The sequence below is a fragment of the Trichomonas vaginalis genome, chromosome VI (assembly GCF_026262505.1).
Source record: "Trichomonas vaginalis G3 chromosome VI, whole genome shotgun sequence".
NCBI classification, from domain to species: domain Eukaryota; phylum Parabasalia; order Trichomonadida; family Trichomonadidae; genus Trichomonas; species Trichomonas vaginalis.
This window is the reverse complement of record NC_067208.1, coordinates 6,155,088-6,177,721: the sequence shown is the minus strand read 5'-3', so window position 1 is coordinate 6,177,721 and position 22,634 is coordinate 6,155,088. Positions and strand designations below refer to the sequence as shown.

At 34.2% G+C, this 22,634-nt stretch overlaps 12 protein-coding genes and 4 pseudogenes across 16 annotated transcripts, besides 3 other annotated features; 3 read left to right on the top strand and 13 right to left on the bottom strand.

Moving 5' to 3' along the window:
• Nucleotides 1-21,339: part of a mobile genetic element that runs on past the window's edge.
• On the bottom strand, nt 74-310 carry TVAGG3_0814580 (uncharacterized protein; the record flags this gene model as incomplete). Its single annotated transcript, XM_051247796.1, has 1 exon — nt 74-310. The coding sequence occupies one exon, from the start codon at nt 308-310 to the stop codon at nt 74-76; it is 237 nt and encodes a 78-aa protein (XP_051083271.1).
• TVAGG3_0814570 lies at nt 359-816 on the bottom strand (annotated as a pseudogene). Its single transcript has one exon. A coding segment is annotated over exon 1 (458 nt).
• On the bottom strand, nt 847-1,443 carry TVAGG3_0814560 (uncharacterized protein; the record flags this gene model as incomplete). The annotated part of the gene is made up of 1 exon (XM_051247795.1): nt 847-1,443. The coding sequence occupies one exon, from the start codon at nt 1,441-1,443 to the stop codon at nt 847-849; it is 597 nt and encodes a 198-aa protein (XP_051083270.1).
• TVAGG3_0814550 (organellar and viral DNA polymerase type B) lies at nt 4,130-4,705 on the bottom strand (the record flags this gene model as incomplete). Its single annotated transcript, XM_051247794.1, has 1 exon — nt 4,130-4,705. One exon carries the CDS (start codon nt 4,703-4,705, stop codon nt 4,130-4,132), a length of 576 nt encoding a protein of 191 aa, XP_051083269.1.
• TVAGG3_0814540 lies at nt 5,521-6,814 on the bottom strand (annotated as a pseudogene). Its single transcript has one exon. A coding segment is annotated over exon 1 (1,294 nt).
• Nucleotides 7,127-7,942, bottom strand: TVAGG3_0814530 (organellar and viral DNA polymerase type B; the record flags this gene model as incomplete). The annotated part of the gene is made up of 1 exon (XM_051247793.1): nt 7,127-7,942. A coding segment is annotated over one exon (816 nt), but the record flags the coding sequence as incomplete, so codon positions are not given.
• Nucleotides 8,032-8,505, top strand: TVAGG3_0814520 (uncharacterized protein; the record flags this gene model as incomplete). The annotated part of the gene is made up of 1 exon (XM_051247792.1): nt 8,032-8,505. The coding sequence occupies one exon, from the start codon at nt 8,032-8,034 to the stop codon at nt 8,503-8,505; it is 474 nt and encodes a 157-aa protein (XP_051083267.1).
• Nucleotides 9,365-9,783, bottom strand: TVAGG3_0814510 (annotated as a pseudogene). The gene has a single exon. A coding segment is annotated over exon 1 (419 nt).
• Nucleotides 9,861-10,191, bottom strand: TVAGG3_0814500 (KilA, N-terminal/APSES-type HTH, DNA-binding family; the record flags this gene model as incomplete). Its single annotated transcript, XM_051247791.1, has 1 exon — nt 9,861-10,191. A coding segment is annotated over one exon (331 nt), but the record flags the coding sequence as incomplete, so codon positions are not given.
• TVAGG3_0814490 (uncharacterized protein) lies at nt 11,025-11,684 on the bottom strand (the record flags this gene model as incomplete). Its single annotated transcript, XM_051247790.1, has 1 exon — nt 11,025-11,684. One exon carries the CDS (start codon nt 11,682-11,684, stop codon nt 11,025-11,027), a length of 660 nt encoding a protein of 219 aa, XP_051083265.1.
• TVAGG3_0814480 (uncharacterized protein) lies at nt 12,723-13,011 on the bottom strand (the record flags this gene model as incomplete). Its single annotated transcript, XM_051247789.1, has 1 exon — nt 12,723-13,011. A coding segment is annotated over one exon (289 nt), but the record flags the coding sequence as incomplete, so codon positions are not given.
• TVAGG3_0814470 (phage tail repeat-like family) lies at nt 13,467-13,752 on the bottom strand (the record flags this gene model as incomplete). Its single annotated transcript, XM_051247788.1, has 1 exon — nt 13,467-13,752. A coding segment is annotated over one exon (286 nt), but the record flags the coding sequence as incomplete, so codon positions are not given.
• TVAGG3_0814460 (organellar and viral DNA polymerase type B) lies at nt 14,188-15,737 on the bottom strand (the record flags this gene model as incomplete). Its single annotated transcript, XM_051247787.1, has 1 exon — nt 14,188-15,737. A coding segment is annotated over one exon (1,550 nt), but the record flags the coding sequence as incomplete, so codon positions are not given.
• TVAGG3_0814450 (uncharacterized protein) lies at nt 17,356-17,710 on the bottom strand (the record flags this gene model as incomplete). The annotated part of the gene is made up of 1 exon (XM_051247786.1): nt 17,356-17,710. A coding segment is annotated over one exon (355 nt), but the record flags the coding sequence as incomplete, so codon positions are not given.
• On the top strand, nt 19,604-19,924 carry TVAGG3_0814440 (uncharacterized protein; the record flags this gene model as incomplete). Its single annotated transcript, XM_051247785.1, has 1 exon — nt 19,604-19,924. The coding sequence occupies one exon, from the start codon at nt 19,604-19,606 to the stop codon at nt 19,922-19,924; it is 321 nt and encodes a 106-aa protein (XP_051083260.1).
• An 18-nt stretch (nt 21,340-21,357) lies between the features above and the next one.
• Nucleotides 21,358-22,400: a mobile genetic element.
• Nucleotides 21,625-22,189, top strand: TVAGG3_0814420 (annotated as a pseudogene). The gene has a single exon. A coding segment is annotated over exon 1 (565 nt).
• Nucleotides 22,401-22,634: part of a mobile genetic element that runs on past the window's edge.

Below are 22,634 nucleotides of genomic sequence, written 5' to 3'. Positions count from 1 at the left end.
AAAAATAAATTTAGGTGAAGTGGTGAGATCTAACTCTTTTTTCACCTGTTTTTCACCTGTTGAATTCATTGCTTTATAACTCTCTTCCTTTCTCCAACTCTTCTAACTTCTTCTTAAGTTCAGCAATGTTGTCCTCATGAAGTTTAATCTTTCTCAAAATTCCTTCTTTATCTAATGGTTGCTTTATCTTTCTAAACTGAACTCTACCATCCTTCATAGTATGAATGTAAAAACCTTCTGGAATAGTTCCTGATTTAATGTATTCTACCAAAAACTTTTGTTTCATTGCTTCAGTGACTTTATTTGTCATTTCAATCAAATAAAAATTTTAATATTAAATAAAAATAACGTTATTTTTTCAGTAAGGAAACGCAGGAGTTTTACGATTTATTTGAGGAGTAGGTTCTGGTTTAAATGTTGGAGTCGGTTTAGGAGTTGACTTTTGAACAGGAGTTTGTACTTCCATAGGTTCAGGAGTCATTGAAGGTTTTGCTTGTGAAGGCGTTGGTTTTGGCGAAGGTTTGGAGTTTGTTTAACTTCAGCTACTTCAGTATTATTTACAACATTTGCTTTATTTCTTTTCAACATCATAACTGCTCCTGCTGTAGCTAGCAAACCTAGTGGGAGACCATATTTTATATAAGGACTTGACCAAATGCTATTTTTGACAGGAGCTGGTGGAACACCTAACCTTGGTGAGACTGCTCTTTGCCATTGTGCAGCTCGTAAGAAATATTCAATAGGTGCTCCATAATCGTTTGGTAAAGTTTGTTTCATAGATGGTGAAGGTTCACGAGAGCTTGATGAAGAACTCATTTATAAGCTTTAAAAATAAACGTTCATCCTTTATTCCTCACTGTCGTCCGTAGCTAAGTTATAGTCATCTAATCTTATTATTGGGATTCCATTAGCACGCACCTGAATGGCAAAGCAACAATCCCTCATAAATCCAATAAGTGGCTTTGGTACATTTTCAGTTGCTAGTTCAATAGGTCCTTTAACAGACAATTTGTATGTTATTGGAGCAGTAGATGTTTGACCTTGCTGGAAGCAAAAGTCCACTTCTGTTGGAAAACCACATAAGAAATGTGTGTTGTCATAGCTATCCCATTTATGTTCCACACTACCATCATCCACCAATGACCTCATAACATCTTCATTAAATCCTATCATATCATTGTTTGTATTGCAAGCGTTCGCAACCATTTCATAAAATACAGGTCCATATGATTTTTCAGGTTCTGCAGGCATATTTCCATAAGCTCCCATGGAAAGCTGAAGATATTTAAACTTAGGGTTCTCAAAATTAACATAATAGTTGTCTTTCTTTCTAAATAGTGCCCAAATACTTTTAACATTAATAGGCGTATAAGCTGCTGTAAATGTTGCACTTGAACTATCTGTATTCTTTGAGAATGAACCGTCCATAGGAATCCAATCCATAACTTTAACAGGAAAACATAAAGCCTCGTTTGTATAATGTTCTACAAGTTCTGTATAAATGTTAGGGTCTAAAGAGAATGACTTTGGATGAATGAAACATTCATTAAAATCCATCTTTGTTCGAAATAGTTGCTGGGTTACAGTTGTAATAGTAACTGTTCCACTAGCTTCTACTGCCTTCGTTATCATAGTGAATGGTTCATTCCATGGAACAAATTTATTTGTCGGTGGATTTGAATCTGAAGCAAATGCAACTTTAAGAGTTGGATTGAAAGCAATGATATCATTTACAGATATAGATGTGCATTGTAAGGCGTCGCTACTGAACTTTACTTTAAGCTGAATGTTTCCTGCAAAAGCTGGAATAAATCGAATAGCTTCTAATGGAAGGAATCTTCTAACAGGAATTCTTAAACGAAGCTTAAAATCAAATGATTTTCCTGCTGTAATTGGACCACTAACAATTTGTCCTGTTCTGCATGTTCCCGAATGACTCCATACATCTTCATGTCGAGTCTTTGAGAAAACATCTACTTTCTTTATTTGTTCGGTAGTTTGTGAGTTTGAAGTTATATATGCTTCTTCTCTTGCGTTGTCTTGAGAATATACGATACGACCATTTGCAAGGATTTGATACCAGCAACTGCATAGAAAGCGTCATCGAAACCAATCCAAAATCCTGGTGGGTTTGTTTTATTGGAACCTGAACCAATTCTCTTTATCTACAATAAATTGACCTTCCATTTTATACGTAATGAATGTATTGTAAAGGTCAACATATTTTCACCAGGAGGTGAGAGATTGAATGTTACCCATGTGTTATCTTTAGCAGTTCCAGGTTGTGATGGAATCTTTGCGTCAGAATATTTTCTATTAGTGTCACCAATTTGAACTGCATTGTCTATGATATCGAAATAATGAGCGAATCTGAATATGCTCTGCTGGAGTAAATTCGTTTAACTGTTCGTTTGCATGTATTTACTTCGAATAAAAATATCTATTTACTTCATTATTCTCACTCTTCTTCTTGGCATTCGTGGTGGAAGTTGTTTCTGGACATTTTCAATGAACTGTACATTCTCTTTTGTCTCAACTTCTTTCACTGGCGGGTCAGGGTTCTTTGACTCGGTTTGCTTTTCAATGAAATTCACGAACTTTGCAATAAGCTCTTGGTTCGTTATGAAAGTACATCTGGCTTCTTTTTTGTGGTTCTATTTTTGCTCAGTTTGAACGAAGGTTTTATATGGGCTTCGCCTCGGTGCATGCCACCTTAATGTTGTCGCTTTCTGCATTCGCTAATGGAACCTTTTTTTCTTACGTATATTTACCATCTTTACTCTGACTTACGTAATAGAAAGGATGTTGTATTCCTCTTGCGTCATTTAATATAATAGACTTCGCTCTGATTTTGACAAGCTCATTTTACATCGGTTAAAGTTTTAATTTTTTTTTATCTGCAGTCAAATGACTCAGACAAGTCATATGGACAAGACCCAAGGGGTCATAGATGTTGAAGCATTGAAGAAAGAAATTCGCGAGCAAATTTTATCCGAACTGAAGGAACAAAAACAAGAACAAAAGCCAGAGAGACCAAAGAGAAAAACTTAGTGAAAAACAACTTGCTGCATTAGCTGCTGGAAGACAAAAGAACCCACGTTTGCTGGCGAAGAAAGCTAGAGAAGAAGCTGAAGCAAAAGCTAAAGAAGCTGAAGCAAAGAAGAGAGTAAATGGTTTATTTTTATCCGAATTAAATGTATAGACAAATACCTTTAACTGTTGCGTTCAGTAGTGAAAACCCTGACGTCAAAATAAAGGGGAACAGAGTAACGTTTAAGTTTCCAACAGACTGGATTGTGAACATAAATGAAGAGAAGTACATTGGCATAACATCTATGTATATAACACGTGCTTTCAGAAAGGTTGACTTTATACTTCAAGTCGAGATAGAAAATGACGAACAGTCTTTAAGCGCCCAAAACATTCACAATACAAATACTTTAAAGACGATACAACATTGTTGCAATGTATGATTTCATTTAATGAGATGTTCGAGAAAAAGTTCAACATTGAAGTACAAACTTTACAGCCTTTACGTGAGTTTCTTGCACAACTGAAAGAAAAGGTAGTCAGCCACAATTATAGACTTTCATTATGAATTTAATGAAAATGAAGATGGAACTCATGACTGTCAGTTTGTTATATATTCACCATTCAATGAAGTAGCTAAGAGAAAGAAAATCCATTACGTATAAGATTTCAAATCTCTGAACCCAATGAAGACTTCAAGAATGTTTTCAATTATGATGCAATGCTTCCGAGGAAAAATGAATTTTCAAAGATTGTAACACCTGGCATTTGGGATAGAAAGCAAGCTATATTATATTCAAACTTAAGTAAGGGAGTTGAAAATGAGTTCATTGGTCATACAAGAACATCACCACTTCCTAACCCTAAATACTATAAATTAACTGGCTTCAATCGTGAGTTTTGGATAGACATGTTCTCCACTCATGACCATAACTGCCCAGTGTTCTTACCTCCAGACCATAAGGACTGTCTCTACATTGAAGCACAACTCTTAAACTCTACCATCGCAGTATTGTAAATGACCACATGGGCTTCGCCCTTGCCGCTAGCGGCTTATTTTTATCATGAATGGTCTCACTGCTGACAAAAATAAATGACCTCAGAACTTCAACTTACGAATAAAGCTTGTTTTAGTCGTTATTGAGAAGTTAAACTTTTCAGCAAAGCAAGGACTAGAAGACTTACATAAGTCAAATCCAATCTCTTGACCATCATGAAGTGCTTTATATAACTGCATAACACTGAACTCAGAGTCTTTGTCAAATTTTCCTTGCGGAACCATTAAACCTTTATCTTCATCATAGAAACACTGAACAGAGTCAGGAAACATTTCATTAGCGGTTAAAGCAATAACATCTTGCTTCACGCCTTTCATTCTGCAGTGAAATGCAACTTCATTTAAATCATTCGTGAGTAAGTCTATGTAAGTCTTCTTTCCACAAAATATTGACTTGTATGCTAAACTTTGTTTATCTTTTGTGATTTCTGCAAAGTCGCTATGAAATTGACCAAGGTTTTTACCAATGAGAACTCTTCCATAACGTTTCTCAAACTCTTCAGCTAAACGAGGGATATCTTCATTGTAGAGATGCATACTGTCGGTATCGCTATAAAAGATGTCCATTCCTAAGTCTTCAGCAGTACAGAATACTTCACACATTATTCTCTTCGACATAGATAGAATATTAACACCAAGTGGACAGAAGTTAAAGTGTCTGCAAATGCTTTTCGTTAGCTTGAAAATAGTTTTATCTGAACCATCCAAACCTTCGAACTTCACTATATGGTTGTAGTTTCTGATGGCATATCTTATAGCATTTTTGTCATCTACTATGGTTATTTTTGACTCAATAGGAGATAGAATAGTTTTGCCATAAATACTGTTCAGAATGAGCTTTATATTTTCTTGCAAAGGATTTCCTTCTTTCTTATACTTTAACCTTAACTCAAACAACTTCTTTACTTCATCTCTTATTCTAATATCTCTGTATCCATCGTAATAGTATCCTTGCAACACTTCACATTTGACACCTTGATATTTTATGAGGTCTTGTAATGTTATATGGTCAACATACATTAAACAGCAAGTGTTTGAACTTCTGGGAACGTTAAGTTCTGGATTTAGTTCAGGGTCACAAACTATTAAAGGAAAGTGTCTATGTATTCCAATCTCTGTTATCTTAATGAGAACAAAGAAGCCAGACATAAACTTTTCACCAATGGGTTCCTTTTGGTCGTCGAATAAATGTCTCATGAGATACTCTGTGCTTAACATCTCATCCTTCAATACTTTTGGAATTCCTTCTAAAGTATAAAGTCTTGCTATAGCTGATGGATATAATGAAACAGCGTCGAAGTCAGCAATGAGTTTCTTTTCGCTCTTTTGTTTCATGTTATCTGACAGCATACATCTTCCACCTTGAATGCATCTCGAAATAAATTCTCTTGGTTTATTTGAGAGGTCATAAAATTTCCATTCGGGAAGTACACTCTGTTCTCAAATAATTTGTTAGCAATTGAACAAATACTAACGTAGTCATAAACGTTTAAATCAAATTCTTTCAATATGTCATTGCGGAACTTAACAAAACCTTCTCTTAAAATTCTTACATCTTGTTTGCAATAGAATGTGCTATATTTTTCTAAGTCGAAGTGGTTTTCATCTATTCTGCAACCTTTGATGGAATCTATGTTTTTCATGAATGTATCTGCATCCTGGATAAACTTACATGCTTCAGAAATGACACCAGTTCTGTTGTCATTTGCTAACAAAACACTGCTGTAGTAGTTGTATGGAAATACTTCTTTCGGTCCTGTTTGTAAGTTAAACATAGCAGGAAATAGTTTAAGCTTCTTATTTATAACACTGTAAGAGTCTTTTATAATAATTGCCCTTCCTTTATATAAGCCAGTTATTTGCATTGTTCGTGAACCTTTAATGATGGGAGTTCCTTTCACTTCTGTCATGTGTCTTAAGATGAAGTTTATATCATAACTGAGGTTATGGAAATATATTAAACTCTTGTCAGGAAGTCGCTCCAAAAATTCTGTTGCACAGTTTGACCCCAAATGCTTTCACTCACTGAACCATCTTCACTGTCATAACAGATGTTAAAAGCTTTATGAAAGCCATCCGTACTACACTCAAAGTCAGCAAAGAAAACGTGCTCAGGAATGAACTTGCACTTATTTTTATTTACTTCTTTTGACTCGGCTTTCTTCTTCAGTTGTACACAATACTTTGGAGCATATGTCAAATCTTTAAATGGTGCAAGGTTCTGTTTATATAAGTCAGTCGTATATGTGAAAAGTTCTCCATAAGAAATAGGTTCGAAATATTTGCACTCCCACAATGTTTTCATAACATCCCATAGCGGTGTAGTTCTATCATGCGAACTACATATTTATCTTCTCTCTTTGTATAAATCTTCATCTGTTTCTCAATGTTCATTCCACCACACTCCTTCAAGATTTCTATATAGTTGCGAATGAAATATGTTGTCATTGGAAGTCTTTCATTTAGCATGTAGTGGTCTTCAACAAGAAGTAAGTCAATAGTTCGAACAGTTTCACATTCTTTTGGTATATATCTCTTTATTTCATTATGTCTTGAGTCATTGAAATAACCAATGGTAACATTAAATGCTATAGTTGCGTCAGAAATTTCTTGTACTTTACTTTGAGGAAAGTCTCTAACACGAATGACTTCTCTCATGTGGTCAATAGTTTCTTCATTTACTCCAGCCTGAATGCAAGCATAAACGAAACAATTGTCTTCTGTCATAAGTGTTGCAGTTCTTTTGTTCAGTTCATTGAAGATTTGGTAGCGTTCAAGATTTATAGGTAATGTGCAAAGATACTTCCAGAACTGACCGCTTCTCTTCTTATAAAACTTCTTTTCACCATTATCTTTCCAAAAGCTTTCTATAAGTGCTGGGTTTCCTGTTTGCTTAAGAGCTTCCAAAATGGCTTTCTGGTCATTTGTCAGTGTGCTTTCATCTCTATATGGTCTTTTTTTTGGTTTGCCTTTCTTTACATCTGACATCGTTAAGCCTTCATATTCTGTTAAATCATACATCTTTATTTCAGTAAGATTCTTTATGTTTGTCAAGAAGAAGTCATAGTGCATTTCAACAATACCTGCAGCATTTGCTTCTATCTCTGATATAAAGTTCTCCTTCAAGAGCTGATGTAGTAATGTTCCAATATTATTGAGGTTTAACGTAGAACATTCATACTTTCCACCAAGTTTATAACATACCATCCATCTTTGTTGGGAGTTTATTTTAATTTTCTCTAAGAGTCTCATGAAAACCTTACCGAAATGTTTGTGTAAGTAGTCTCTGTTTGGTTCATCTAAAGCTTCGATGTTAAAGTCAATGAGTCTATTGCCTGACTTCACATTTCTCTTCCTATTCTCTTCATCTTTCTTTAACCATCTCTCACCTTCTTTTGGTTTGTCGTCAATGGAACGAATGACATCGTTAGCTTTACGAACTTGTTCTATAGCTCTTTTAAACATCTCTCTTCTCTGTTGTTTCAGTGTGTCGTCTCTCTTTCGTGTTTCACCAACGTTTGCATTTGTTATGTCAAACATCTCTTGACGAACATCATGAGAAAGAGCTTTACGAGTATGACCAACGTTCGCATTTGTTATGTCAAACATCTCACGCCTTACTTCATGAGGTATTGAACGTCTATGATATAAGTCAATAGCAACGTCATTTAAAGGAAATGCTCTTGCATTTATGAACTCATGAATTCTATCATAAGTTATTTCACCATTGTAGTCATTGAGGATGTCAGCGAGTGCCTTTTTGTTTGTTGCGTAATGCTTTGCAACATCTATATTAGCTTCTGTAAGAAGTTGTTTTATTTCCGAGTGTTCTAACTTAGACAACTTCCGATACATCTTTAGTAGGAAATAAAAAAATATTTTTTGAAAAAATTAGATTAGATTTTTTAAGTTATTTTTCAAAATAATTTAATATTTTTATTTTAATGAAACACATGCAAGATTGCAAGTTCTTTTCATACAATGCTCTCGCTACTGCCATCAAGAATGAGTTCAATAATGCTTCAAACGTTAATGTTATCTTTAACAAGAAGTTTGTGAAAGAATCTAAGTTTGGTCAGTATGTCAGACCATTAGCTATCGTCATTGACCGCAAACGTTATACTTCACAAGAGTTAGCAGTAGTTTTGAAACAAAAGAGTTTCTTCGTGAATGTCAAAGATACTCATTATACTGTCATAAAGAACTCTAACATTGACTTCTTCAGTATTGCTTTAAATCTTTCCGAACAGAAAGAATATAAGAAAGGTGAAACAAATGTGAAATATTATCCTTCATCTCTGAAGACAATAACGAACAAAGATGTTATACAGAAATTCTTACCAAAGGTTGAAGAAGCTTCTATTGACATTGACGAAGGAAGTGAAATGGTTGAAGAAATAGACCCTGAAGCTATTTAAGCAAAAATATATTTTTGAAGAACTGAAAGTGTCACCACGTCACCATGTGCTACCAGGTTATTTAACTTCTTTTAAAAATGATGACAACATGACATTTTGACAACAACACAGGAAATAAATTTTATCGTTAATGTTTACGTTAATGTTTTTCATTGAAATCGGTAAGTTTTCATTAACTTTTTGGTTAAATTTTGTCAAAGTGCAAATCTTCACTTCGTCAAAAAGTTAATGTTTTTCATTAAATTTTGTCAAAGTGCAAATCTTCACTTCGTCAAAAAGTTAATGTTTTTCATTGAAATCGGTAAGTTTTCATTAACTTTTTCATTAAATTTTGTCAAAGTGCAAATCTTCACTTCGTCAAAAAGTTAATGTTTTTCATTAAATTTTGTCAAAGTGCAAATCTTCACTTCGTCAAAAAGTTAATGTTTTTCATTAAATTTTGTCAAAGTGCAAATCTTCACTTCGTCAAAAAGTTAATGTTTTTCATTAAATTTTGTCAAAGTGCAAATCTTCACTTCGTCAAAAAGTTAATGTTTTTCATTAAATTTTGTCAAAGTGCAAATCTTCACTTCGTCAAAAAGTTAATGTTTTTCATTGAAATCGGTAAGTTTTCATTAACTTTTTCATTAAATTTTGTCAAAGTGCAAATCTTCACTTCGTCAAAAAGTTAATGTTTTTCATTAAATTTTGTCAAAGTGCAAATCTTCACTTCGTCAAAAAGTTAATGTTTTTCATTAAATTTTGTCAAAGTGCAAATCTTCACTTCGTCAAAAAGTTAATGTTTTTCATTAAATTTTGTCAAAGTGCAAATCTTCACTTCGTCAAAAAGTTAATGTTTTTCATTGAAATCGGTAAGTTTTCATTCTTCCTCTTTGAAGTTATCGAAATATTCTGTTATTTTTTCCTTCAGTAATGTTAAGTCTTCTTTGAATGTAAGTATTGTGCAACCTTTGATGTCATAGTGTGTTTGAGGAAGAGTATTTTTGACAATTTCCTTTATTTGCTCATTCGGTGTCATTGAAATCGGTAAGTTTTCACGATAGAACCAGTTTCTGTCAGATTTATATATTTTAGCTAAGTCATAAAAGCTCTTGTTGTTTCTTCTGACTAAATGCAACATAACCATATCTCTGTCTTCTCTTTCTCCAACTCTTCAGTATATATCATATACTTATAACTCTTTTCCTTTCCTTTTGGTACTGAACGTGGTATTCTTTTCTGTATGCTTTTGTCTTTGGATTCAATGACTTCATCTTTTGCTTGAAGTTTCTTTTCCATCTCTCCACGTTCTGCTTTATATAGTTCATCTAACATCATGAAAATATAACAAGCATAACGAGGTGAAGCCCACATTGCTACAGCATTTACTAAAAGTCTATGAACATAATAACCTTTCAAACCAGGTGCCAAATTCTTGCGATTTTCGTACGGAATCTCTTCCCTCGGTTTTCCGAGGGAAGCAATCATATGAGGAAATTCTTCTAAAAGTTCTTTTGCCTGTTGGTTTTCAAACCAATGATATGCTTGCTTTGTAGAAAGAAGAGCGTTCATTATACTTTGCATTTGATACATATCATCTTTGACTGAACGAATGAGGCGAAGTTGTTTGTTATATTGTATGTACTCGTATTCTTCATTTATGGCTTCATGAACGATAGCAGTTGTTGTGTTCTCTAATGTTGACATTACTGTCTTTACATACAAAATAAAAAAATAAATAAAAATAAAACTAACTTTATTTTTCTGTGTTAAAGAAATGTTAAAAATTCATGGTTACATATGTGAAAAGAAGTCACGAACAAATGAAGGTCATAAGATTCAGCACATAATTCTGAATTGAATGGTGTGTCATACATGTCAAACCGTCAAGAATTGAAGGAGATACGAGGCTATAAAGATTTTGGATATTTTCTGACACACACCTGAGGGAAAAGTGACAAAACGACGATAGAAAAAGTGGCAAAATTGAGAGAAAGTTGTTCCCCGACCAAAATGCAATCATGTTGAAAAAGTGACATTTGTAAAGTTGGACGATAGGATTTCCTGAAAAAGTGCAAGACTTGTCTTGAATCAGGACAAGATTTGTCTTGAAAAAATACAAGACTTGTTCTGAAAAAATACAAGACTTGTCTTGAATCAGGACAATTGTTCTCAAATTCGAGAACTTTACAAGAAAAACTGACTAAAAAGTGCAAGTCTTGTTCTGAATCAGGACAAGATTTGTCTTGAAAAAATACAAGACTTGTTCTGAAAAAATACAAGACTTGTCTTGAATCAGGACAAAACTTTACAAAATGTAAACTTTACATAACCGTTTCTATCGTACATGATATTTAGTTGACATTGTAAACTATCTTCATGTAAAGTATGGCGGTTTGAAACCGTCGGGAACCTTCACTTTTTTGACGAACTTTCCGCAGCAATTTTTAAAAATTTGTGAAAACTCAACGGTTTCACACGTGCCATATGTCATTTTACTCAGAATTTTGTGCTGAATTCAGCAAAAATAATGAGTTCATTTACTCACAATATTTTTGTACAAAACGACCCCAAACTTTTAACTTCTTTTCTGCAGTTTCTAATGCTATCTTAGCGAGTTCATATTCTCTAAATTCTCTCTTTAAATCTTCTTGTTCCCATTGGTCTAGTTCGTATTGAGAATCTCTATAACCATAACATATCTCACGTTCATGTTCTAATTGTTTTTCACACATTTTTCTAACTTCTTCAAACAAAGGTTTAGCATTCTCCACTGTATCTTCGAGTTCTTCTTCATCTAACTTCTCATGAACTTTCTTGTCTATGGAGTCCATAATTTTTCCAACTGCTATGCAATATTTTGGAGAAGCCCACATTGCTATATAGTTTATAAGTCTTGGGTCTACATACGTTCCTCTAACCTGTTTGATTTCATCAGGAATTCCTGCATGAATTTTGTATAAAAACCAACCGTCTGAATTCCGGCGGTTGCTATATTCTTCACAAAATGCCTTATAATACTCTTCCCAGGACTTATTTTCCAACAACTTTCTAAAGTCTTTCCTAAACTGCTGACACATCTTTGTTGCATTAATGTAACCATCCTTGTCTCTACGTAAGACTTCAATACCATTATAAGTGCCTTTTGTGAATGTTTCGCCATTAGATTTGTTCGTGAATGTTTTTGCTTCGACTGACATTACTGTCTTTACATACAAAATAAAAAAATAAATAAAAATAAAACTAACTTTATTTTTCTTTCATAAGGAAATGTCAAAAATTTATGATTTTCGAGAGTTTTAGACCATGTTAGAAAAGTGGTTAGAAAACGTGTTAGATCTAACATTCTAACATAAACTTTATTTTTGGTGTAAATAAATGGTACCATTAATAATTTCATGACTGTTCTCGTTCATGTCTGATTTACATCTAATGAAAAAGTTTAGAAGAATTTTCTTATTCTTTCTGGCATATTTTTGTCTTTCCAGTACTCCCGCTCTAATGGTCCCAGATGTGTTGGTTTAGATTCTCTCAAGTTCTTAGATGGTATAACATCTTCAACTCCTCCTTCATATCTTACTTTATAAGTGTCATCGTTTGTGTTATAGCCAAGTATTTCAATAACCACTCCTCGCTTTGCTTCGTCAATGGTTTCAGCAAGTTTGCCATTACTACTTTCGACTAATTTATGACGAGGGTAAAATGCTATGGAGTCGTCAGCAGCTTTTATAAGATATCCATTACCTTGCGTAGAGTCTACGATATAATAGTTTCTACTTAACCTTAAACGTTTCTTTGTCAACGGTTTGTCGTCAAGAACTACACGAACTTTTGTACCAGGAATGAGGGTAAATTGTGTTGAATTTCTGATATTTTGCGTTTGACTTCGTTTCTTTTGTATATACTTTTCTCTTGTTGTTGTGTCATTGAATTTGGTGTATGTCCTGTTGTAGAATGTGTTGAGGAATTATATACTTCGAGAAAGTGTTTCATTGTTTCTTCGGTAAAGTCTCGCTCTTGATTTAAATCTCTGAGAGTCCTTATGAAGCGGTTTATGATGCCGAGTATGTTATGGTTATGGTCTTCAGTAGTGTAGTGAGTTATGTTATGCTTAATGAGAAAATCTGTGATTTCATTGCTGAGGTATGCACTGTCTTGGTCTGATGTTAAAGTACTTGGGCTATGTTCTGCTACAAACTTTTGTAAAACTCTTAACACTTCACGAGTTCCTTTATTTTTCATTGGATATGCATATGCTTTACGAGTGTTAACATTAATGAAGATGAGGAATGGTTTATGTCCTCCTTTTCTGCTTTGAATGAGAGTGTCAAATTGGTATGCGTCAGGAGTGTTGGAGTAAATTGGTAAAAAGTAGTCGTAAGGGTTTATTTTTGTTTGATGTACAACATTTTTGTCAAAGAACCTTTTCACTTCAGCTCTGTTAGTAAATCCCCAACTCTTTGCAGCTTCATTGAACTTCTTAAATGACCTCCATGGATGTTGTTCGAATACTTCTTTCAAGCTCATTTATGTAAAGTTAAAGATTTTTTCTAGGCTCAAGCGCGTTCATTGAACGCGGTACCATGCGAATATAGTCACAAATGGTGGCATATAATCTTCACCCGAGCCTGTTGGATTTGTTGTGAAAGTGTGTGAATGATTTCCTGTGGTTCCACAGAAAATACCTGTGCTTGAATCTACTGGGTCACTTGAAATATCATATCTATGCATTCCCTGTCTATCCGAACCTGCTGCAAGATTTGTATAACCTCTTTTTGTTATTGAATGTGAATGACTACCTGTTGTGTTTGTAGTTCCTGTATGAGTGTGCGGTGGAAGGTTTGCTTCTTTAATTTTCTTCGAACCACCTGTTTGCTTTGAAGAGTTCGCACAGTATAAGAATTTATCTACAATCTGCTCCCACATACCAAAACCTAAAACTGTTTCTGGATTTGTTGAATTCATTGACGTATAAATAGAGCCTATAGGATATAATGTTTGAAGTATTTCTGTCTTTAATGTTTGAAGCTCTGTTTTGTCTGCTTTCTTATCTAACATTGTTGGTAGTTCATATGCTTCAAAGTTTCTGGCATGATCTTCGATATTCCTGCAACTCTTATCTAAATTGTTAAGAGTATCTTTTACGCTTGTACTTGGATTTTCTAATGGTGCACTTGAACCAAGGTCAAAGTTCAATATTATGTCGTCTGCTCTAACAGTAGTGAAGGATTTATGTGTATGGTTCTTGTCGGCTTTCTTATCTAACATTGTTGGTAGTTCATATGCTTCAAAGTTTCTGGCATGATCTTCATATTCCTGCAACTCTTATCTAAATTGTTAAGAGTATCTTTTACGCTTGTACTTGGATTTTCTAATGGTGCACTTGAACCAAGGTCAAAGTTCAATATTATGTCGTCTGCTCTAACAGTAGTGAAGGATTTATGTGTATGGTTCTTGTCGGCTTTCTTATCTAATGTAGCTTGAAGTTCATTTATATCGGAGATGTTGTGTTTATGAGATTTCAAAACTTTGTTCATTGCTTCAAGTTCAACTTTGTCAGCTTTACTTTTAATAGCATCTTCAAACGTTATTTTTGACTTAACTCTCAAAGTAAATCTTGGTTCAACTAATACACCGTTAACATTGAAAGTAGAGGCATAAATTTCACCGGTATAACCAAATGCTTCTGGTGCTTTAGCTACATCATACTGTACAGTACAGCTTATGTCATAACCTTTAGCACGAATGTATTTATATCTTCTTTCATTAACATTTTTTGTCTTCGCTTCATCACTTCGTGTTAAATATCCATGGTAGTCCGTTATAATCTGTTCGTCTGAAGTTATATAATGAACGTGGTTCTTGTCCGCTTTACTATTTAATGTAGCTTGAAGTTCATTTATATCGGAGATATTGTGTTTATGAGATTTCAAAACTTTGTTCATTGCGTCAAGTTCATTTTTGTCCGCTTTACTATTTAATGTAGCTTGAAGTTCATTTATATCGGAGATATTGTGTTTATGTTCTTTATCTGCTTTTTCGGCTAATTTCTTTTCTATCTCATTTATTTCAAGTTCATGCCTACCACCACCTCCCGAAGAAGTATTTTTCTTCAGCTCTTGAAGAACGTCCACTTCGCCATCTTTGGTGTCAATAATGAGACTTTGTGTTAAAACCTTTCCTGTCTTAATGGATGTTTGTAAAACTTCTTCTTCACCGTGTTCGGGGTCATGGTCGTCATCATATCTTGTGAAATCAGAGATGTTGTCATACATTAAGCATATCTGTCTCAAAAGTTCTGCTATTTGAAACTGGAACGAAAGATATACAGAACTTTCATCATCTCCTAAAGTCAAGTCTGCTTTCTTAAGTATTTCTTGAATGTATGCAATGAGAACAGAGTACCTTGGAAAATATTCGAACAATATTTCATTAGCTGTTGGTTTTGGTGGTTCTTCTGGAGTTTCTGTTGGAGTTTCTGCATCTCTTGACTTCAATGCTCTTGCTCTCAAAGACCTAAATGTTAGAGCACCGGGTTTTACAAAGGACTTTATAAATGCTTTAATAGTTCCTGGTAAGTTATTGTTAGCATTAAGTAAGTTCCTTATGCTTCCATCATGTACGTCCATAGCACTATGTAAAAAATCTATACTTTTCTTGTAGTCAGCAATAGACTGACTGTGATTTTTTAAAGATTTGTCAATACCTTTAAGCCAATCTTCATGCATGTCTGATACTGAGCCAAGAATATCATTTGCTTCCTTTAGTGTATTTTGTGCTTCTCGTAAAGTATCCAATCCCGTACGTGCATTGTTTGCTATACGTCTTACAGTATCTATTTGACTCCTTGTTTCTTGCATCCAACCAGATAAAGTTTTAATAGTATCCGAACCATTTGAAATGAAGTTCAAAGCATTTTTAACGTCATCTAAAACTTCTTCACCAAGTACTGCCCATATCTTTCCGATTTGGTATTGAAGAACTCCATATGAAGCAGCTGTTAAACCAGTATTTATAAGGTCCCATATCCATGATTTAGCAGTTTTTCCATCCTTTCCATCCTTTCCATCCAAACCGTTTTCGCCTTGAGGTCCTTGTATTCCTTGTATTCCTTGTATTCCTTGTGGTCCTTGTGGTCCGGTGTCACCCTTCTCTCCTTTCAGTTCATCTTTATGTTCGTTATAATATTCTAATGTCATAAGGTGTACATCATTACTGCTACCAGCAACGCCAAGAATTTGTTTCTCATTCATGACTAAATTCTTTAGGCATTTAATGTTGTCGTCAAATCGAAAGCTCTTTAACAATTCAATGAGAACATTCAGTACTTTCACTAATGAGGCATCTACTGTAGAATTTATATTTGCACCGTTCCATCATTTATGATAGGAACTTTACTTATTGTAATGAATGGGTCATATGTGTTAAAAGTATCGAAATCAATGACTTTTTTAGTTTTTCCATCGTCAATGACTAAATCATTGCCTCAATGGTTAAAGTTGATTTCGTTTACTAGTTCATGTGCTCTTCTTGCTTTCATTTGTTCATACGCATAGCAGCAATAGTCATATTTTAATGAGAATAAAATGTTGTTCTATTTGCAAAGTACAGACCCAAACGAATATGAACAGTAAAGCTTCAAACAAACTTAGGTCTTCAGAATGAAGCACTTGCTTTCAGAGTTGTTGACTTCAATACTATCGCAACTTTTGTCATAACAGATGAAACAGATTCATAGAGATTGAAATAGATGACAAAAGAAGTTTTATAACATTTCCTAACAGAGCAGAGTATAGAATAGATAAAATTGCTGGAGTCATAGATACTCTCATAAATGAAGAAACTATTGACAACATAGATGTCGAACTCTCTTCTGAGGGAACATTGAAGTTCAGTAGCAAGAAAGAGTTCAAGATAACACGAATGAGTCATAGAGTTCAACTTCTTTTAGGAGCATACCATATGACATTTCCTTTGAAAAGTGTTGACAAAACGATTGAGATGAAATCTGTTCCATACGTATGTTATGGTAATTGTTTGTACATTGAGTCTAAAATAGCTAATGTCACAGGCATTTCAGGAGTTAATAGTAAAGGTTCAGTAGAATATAAATCCTTCTGTTATGAAGTAAATTCAATGTTCATTCCAAACGTTCCTGTCATAGCAACTCATTTAGGTAAATGGGTTCGCATTAGTCCTCATAATTTGAAAGACATGCAATTCAGACTAGTTGACTTTCAGGGCGAGCCTGTAGAACTGAAGGCACCAGTGCGAATGACTGTTGAAGTTGACTTTTTAGAAAATATTAAATGCAACAGCTTACAAGAGAACTCAGAGCTAAAATATAAAGTATGAATGTTATGTATTAGGTCATGAACTTTGGTTGTTGCTGTTTGATGAAACAAATGAATTAGTTATGTCAGTCAAGAGAACAGAAAAATATTGTGTTAGTGAAAAACTGCACCAAGTCAATAAGATTAGGTTTGCATTATGAAGATGAGTTCGATACTGTTGAAGAAGTTTTGGATAGATATTACAAATTGCTAACTTGAAATTTTTTGACTGACGGTGCAAAGCGCCAAGATGGGCTCAAAGAGCCCTCCTGACTGCTTTAATTTACTAAAACATATTTCAAACAAAGCTTATAGTCAGTAGATAGTTTTGTATACTCGTTCGAATATTTATACTTAAACTCAACTCCTGTAGTTTCTGGTGTTTCAATGATGCGGATGTTACCTATTTTTCATGAATAGTGGAGTTTGACCACAGCATTCGATTTCAGGGTCGAGATAGTCAATGACACATTGTTCCCTGTTATTCGTGAGATAACATTTTCAAGGTCCTCCTTTGTTAGAATTATTTGGTTCTTACTTATAAGATTTGTCAAAAGCTTCTTATCGTCTTTGAGTAAAATTGTTTGGTATAACTGAAGAAGGTAATGGTCTACGTTATCTGAAGGATTTGTTTGAACATTTATGTAAGGGTTGTCGTTGGCTTCTCTTGAAAGAATTTGGTCCAGTGGTGGATACTCTAACTTAACATCTGATGTAGCGTTTGCACTTGAAGCTGAGTTTAAATTCACGGATTTCAGTTCTGGTTCTTTTTCTTTCAAACACTCCGAACTATAGTTCTTTATGACAATATTGTTTGTCGTTCGTGAGTCAACATTTGATGTTGGTTCAATTGGAACATTAACGGCACCAGCTAAGATGGATTTGCTTCTCATTTCATATAGAATAAAAACCTTTTATATGTATGAAAATGAACAATATACTCGACAAGGGTTTGAATGTAAAGCTAACGAATGAAAATATTGTTGAATTCACCGAGACAGGTGTTGTGTATAAAGATGTAGAACTACTGAACAAAAGAGCTAAGGGAAGAAGCAGGAATATGAACAAAGGGTGGAAGCCTATAAAAATTTATGTCAATGATGGCTCAGGAGGTTCAAACATAAAGTATGCAGAAAGTTATAGAGTTTATTTTATGCTCTCAAAGGTGAAAAGCCTTCATTTAAGAACAGCTATTCTAACGCATATCCTAAAAGCTAACGGATGGGGAAGTGGATGATATGAATGACAGCAAAAATATTAACAGAAATGGCGACAGAGATGCATGGAATTTGTTTACCATCAGTCAATTGAAGGTTAAACTTTAAAACAATGTTGGTCGTTCCCATGGAATATTTTTGACTTTAATGGTATTAGTCATGATATGAATCTCAAGGTATGAACGAGGAGAGATGAGAGACTTATATGCTTCCCAAATTTCTTCAAAAGGTAATGTTATACCTGACTGTTTCCAAATGAGTTCAATATCATAGCGTGAGAAACCTTGAAAGATAACGAAGTCAGTTATGAGACGTTTTATGTTTAAAGCAAGGAAACGCCATGTTTGCATAAGTATTGCTACAGTTAAATGGTAATGTCTGACTTTAGTTATGATGTTAGCTAATGGTGAGTCAGGCTTTGACACTAAACCTTTTCCGGCGAAGTCGTCACAAACGAGCAGAGTGTTTGAAGGATACTTTTTGAAGGGGTATTTTGAAAGTTTTGACAGAATGTAGTTTGTAAGTCGTTTCATATCGTAAACTCCTGAGTATTGTCGTAAGTGGTGTTTGTCAATAATTCTTTCCATCTCCTCAGAAGTCTTTTGCATTCCTGACTGTATGAACTCTATGATGGCATAATATTTTCTCTTACGTCGAATGTAACGTTGAAGAAATTCAATGAGTTCACTGTCTGGAACTTTAACGATAGAGGCTTGAACTTTTGACATAAATGTTTTCGCTGTTGAGTCCATAGAGTCTGAAGTTGCTGATATAATGATTTGGTCATAGTAAGAGTCGTTTCCTAAACGCTCTGTTATGAGTATATGACGAATGAGGTTGAATGTCTTTCCTGACCCCATCTTTCCACAATAGAAATAAACACCATTTGAACAGAATTCATAATCTTTGCTGAAAGGAAGAATGAGAGAAGAGTTAAGTTTGTCTGTAGTTTCATTCATGTCTTCATCTACATCATGTATTAAATGCTTCATTTTATCTCCATTAAAAATGCAAGTCAGAAATATTCAGAACATAGCACCGAGTCTAACTGACAAGAGTATAAAGATATACTATGAACATGTTATGATGAAACCAACCAAAATTCAAGAAAGTCAGTATACTTATGAATATCCAAGACACTGGGTAGAGTATGTAGGAGGTGAGAAAGCTATTGAAATAAGACAAGTTCGAAGTATTCCAGCAGGAAGAACAATATTATTGAAGAACTTTAATGTTTTGAGGTATAATGATGAAACAAAGAAGCAAGATAGTTTCCCTGTTGCTGTGTATGTGAACCTAGACACAGGAGATGACATGAAAGTTTTTAACACAAAGCTTCAAACGGTAGTGAGAGAACAACTGACTGCGGAAGGGCATCCATTACCTTCAGAAGTTACCATAGCATATAATTTTGAAACAAACTCAATAGATTTTAAAGTCGTCTCTGCAAAGAAGTCAGGTTTTACATTTAATGAAGCAGATGTATATTCGAATGAAAACTTCAAAGCTATTGCATGGTTAGATAATGACGATTGCTTTAAGAAAATATTTAAATTCAGTGACTCAACGATGTCAATAGATGACCTTCGTGGAATGTTACCATCGACGTTTACAGTTGAAGGTTCAGCAGGATTGCTTACAAGATTGTCAATTGGTGGTATTTGGTCTCGTGAGAACATTGTTATAAAATCCAGTATAAGTGAATTTGCTGAAGAATCTATATTATGTCTTTCAAACTATATGTATTCGCCGCCGAAGCATTATAGTATAACAAACTTTGTCAGTAAGTTTAACATAAGACTTGTCGAACCTTCTTCAATGAAAGATGTTGTGCTACCTAAAGATGGAAAGGATGGACTCATTATTGAGATGATTTTAATAGCATATTAAATGAGCTTGTTCTTGAAGGTCATTCATGATGAAATAACTGTTGTAGAAGATGTTAGCAATTGTTCAGACATTTTGAAGCGTATAGATGATATAAGAAATAAGTTAGATAGACCGCAAAGCGGTGAGGGCGAAGCCCGTGAGAACGCTTATGTTTCATTGACTTTCTCCAGTAACGAGAACTTTTATGAGATAATATTGAAGAGAGATGATTTTAATATGGGGTAAATGGTAGCTTGGGCAGCTTTAGGCGCAATGGGAACAAAAGCATTAGCATTTGGAGCAAAAGCACTTGGAGCTTATGACGCAGTAAATAAAATGAGTGGAGGAAGAGTTTCGAAGACATTAGATGCAAATAAAGGAAAGATTGGAGGTTGGGTTGCAAAGAAGTTAAGATTAAATAAAAATAGGGCTCATAAATAAAGCATCCAATTTGGTTGCGACTGAGTCAGAAAATGCTTTAGGAAAGGATGATGAGTTTGCAAAACATGCAAAAGACTTTAATGACCAGATGAAAGGTGAAACAATGCATTTAAATAGATTCGATGGAACTAAAGAAAATGTTTCTTCTCCACCAGTAGTTCTTCGTATGGTCCCTATGGAATGTATGGAAACCTTAAAAAGACCATTTGACCCATTGACTGGTGGAAGTAACTGGTATCATTACGGCCGAAGAAGAAAGACAGTCAAGTTGGAGACAGACGTGAAGAAAGCAACTAAAAAGAAACCAAGGAAGAGAGTTATAAAGCAATGAATTCAACAGGGTGAAAAAACAGGTGAAAAAAGAGGTGAGATCTCACCACTTCACCTAAATTTATTTTTGTGCTATGTTTTCATACGTGTGAGGTGGTGATATCATTAATTTTTAAGTTTATTTTTTTATTTTATTTGGATGTAAATGACGAAAAACTATTGAGATAACAAACTACAACGGTCATGAGTTCAAGAATTTGTTCTTCGTTCCTCGTGAAAATACATTCTATCAGATACGAGGAGAAAGGGTAAAGTTAGTTTGAGCGTTTATGAAGGAATGAAGAATGGAAAGTTTATACAAGCATACGATACAAACGGTAAACGTGTTTCATTAGCTTTGTCAAAACTTACTAACATTTATTTTGACAGTGATTTTGACCTATATGAAGAAGAAAGTGAGTCAGAAGATTATGAGCTGTTATGTGAAGCACAGCAATGGGAGGAGTTGCAATACTTTTGTAAGTGAGAACGTTTATTTTTTACATTAGTGAAGTCGTTTGCGAAAACGTTTATTTTTTCATTAGTGAGGTGAAGTGGTTGGCGGCTTTATAAATATTTAAGGTTGAGTTAGTGTTGTCGTTTGTGTTGTAAAATATACGTTAACGGTTTCGTAAAGTGTCAAAACAGCTAAGTTGTGTACGGAGGCGCGCAGTGCCACAGTACACGACTTAGGTATACTAACTCTTATAAGCTCTTGCGCTCTCGCATACCATTTTATGCCGTCACTGGCAAATTCGCGGAATCAATTGTTTTTCCGTTTTTGTATTTTTTTCGTTTGGCCCGACACAAGTGAAAATATACAAGTTTGTCTCACAGCATATTTTGGCTCCATCAATCGCGAACCATCTTATTTTTCAATGGACTGCGCACCTCAAATCACAAATGCTGTTGAAACAGCCATCCCCTTATGCCAGATCATTTGGTGTGGTGTTCATGTGTTGCGCGCTGTCATGAGAAAGGCTGAAAAGTTTCAAGATCGTTCCAACTTCGAAACTTTCTATAACTTAATGAAGTTATTGGTCTTTGGTTCTGAAGAGGAAGAAATTGATCCTGATGAAGTTTACAACAATTTAGAAGAAATTTTAAATGAGGAACCTGCTGCCCGTGAATACTTTGACCGACAGTGGCGCCATCATCTTGACAGGTGGGATGCTTCGCTATAGAAATGAAGGAGATGGAACAAACAACATCTCAGAATCACATTTCAAGGTTTTGAAGCACCAGTACTTCCCAGAAAGGCGAAATCTTCGACTCGATGAACTTGTCATCGAGTTATATTCCAGTGTTGTTCCTTCATTCCTGATTAAGTTGCAAATTAAAGGTCTGGATTCAGAGAGAAGTGTTAAAGTTATCAAAAAAGTCACAAGAGATTTCGAAGAAATGACACAATTTAAAAAAGTCGAATGCATCAGTATGCTTGAAGCTGTTCAGAAAGGTCTGAAAAATGATACACTTGATCCCAACATTGTTTACTCAACATTAAAAATATTATTGCAAAGAAAACATTTGATTTAATAAACATTTAATTTATTATAATTAATTTTTTATTACAGTATAGTAAAAAATGCTATAAATAAATTATTATATTTTATTAAAATGTGACTTTTAATAGTAAGTGAATAAAATAAATCAGGAATTGGGAAAGAAATAAGGTTAATTAAAAATAATGAAAATTACAAGTTTAAGGTTAATAAAAAGTGACAATGGGTGAGTTTGTCCCCCACTCCATTATCTCAAAAAATATCTATATATTAGTATATGTTACACGAAATGTAATAAAATGTATTACTTTGGTTTATCAATTTATAAATAAGAATGAAAATTTGTTATAGCTTTGTTCCAATATTTATTTTTATATATTTAAGTTATCCGTTTTACTGTTTTCATTCATATTTATAACAAAATTAGAGTCCTTACATTATTTATCTTATTTCAATAGTGATAAAAATCAACTATATTT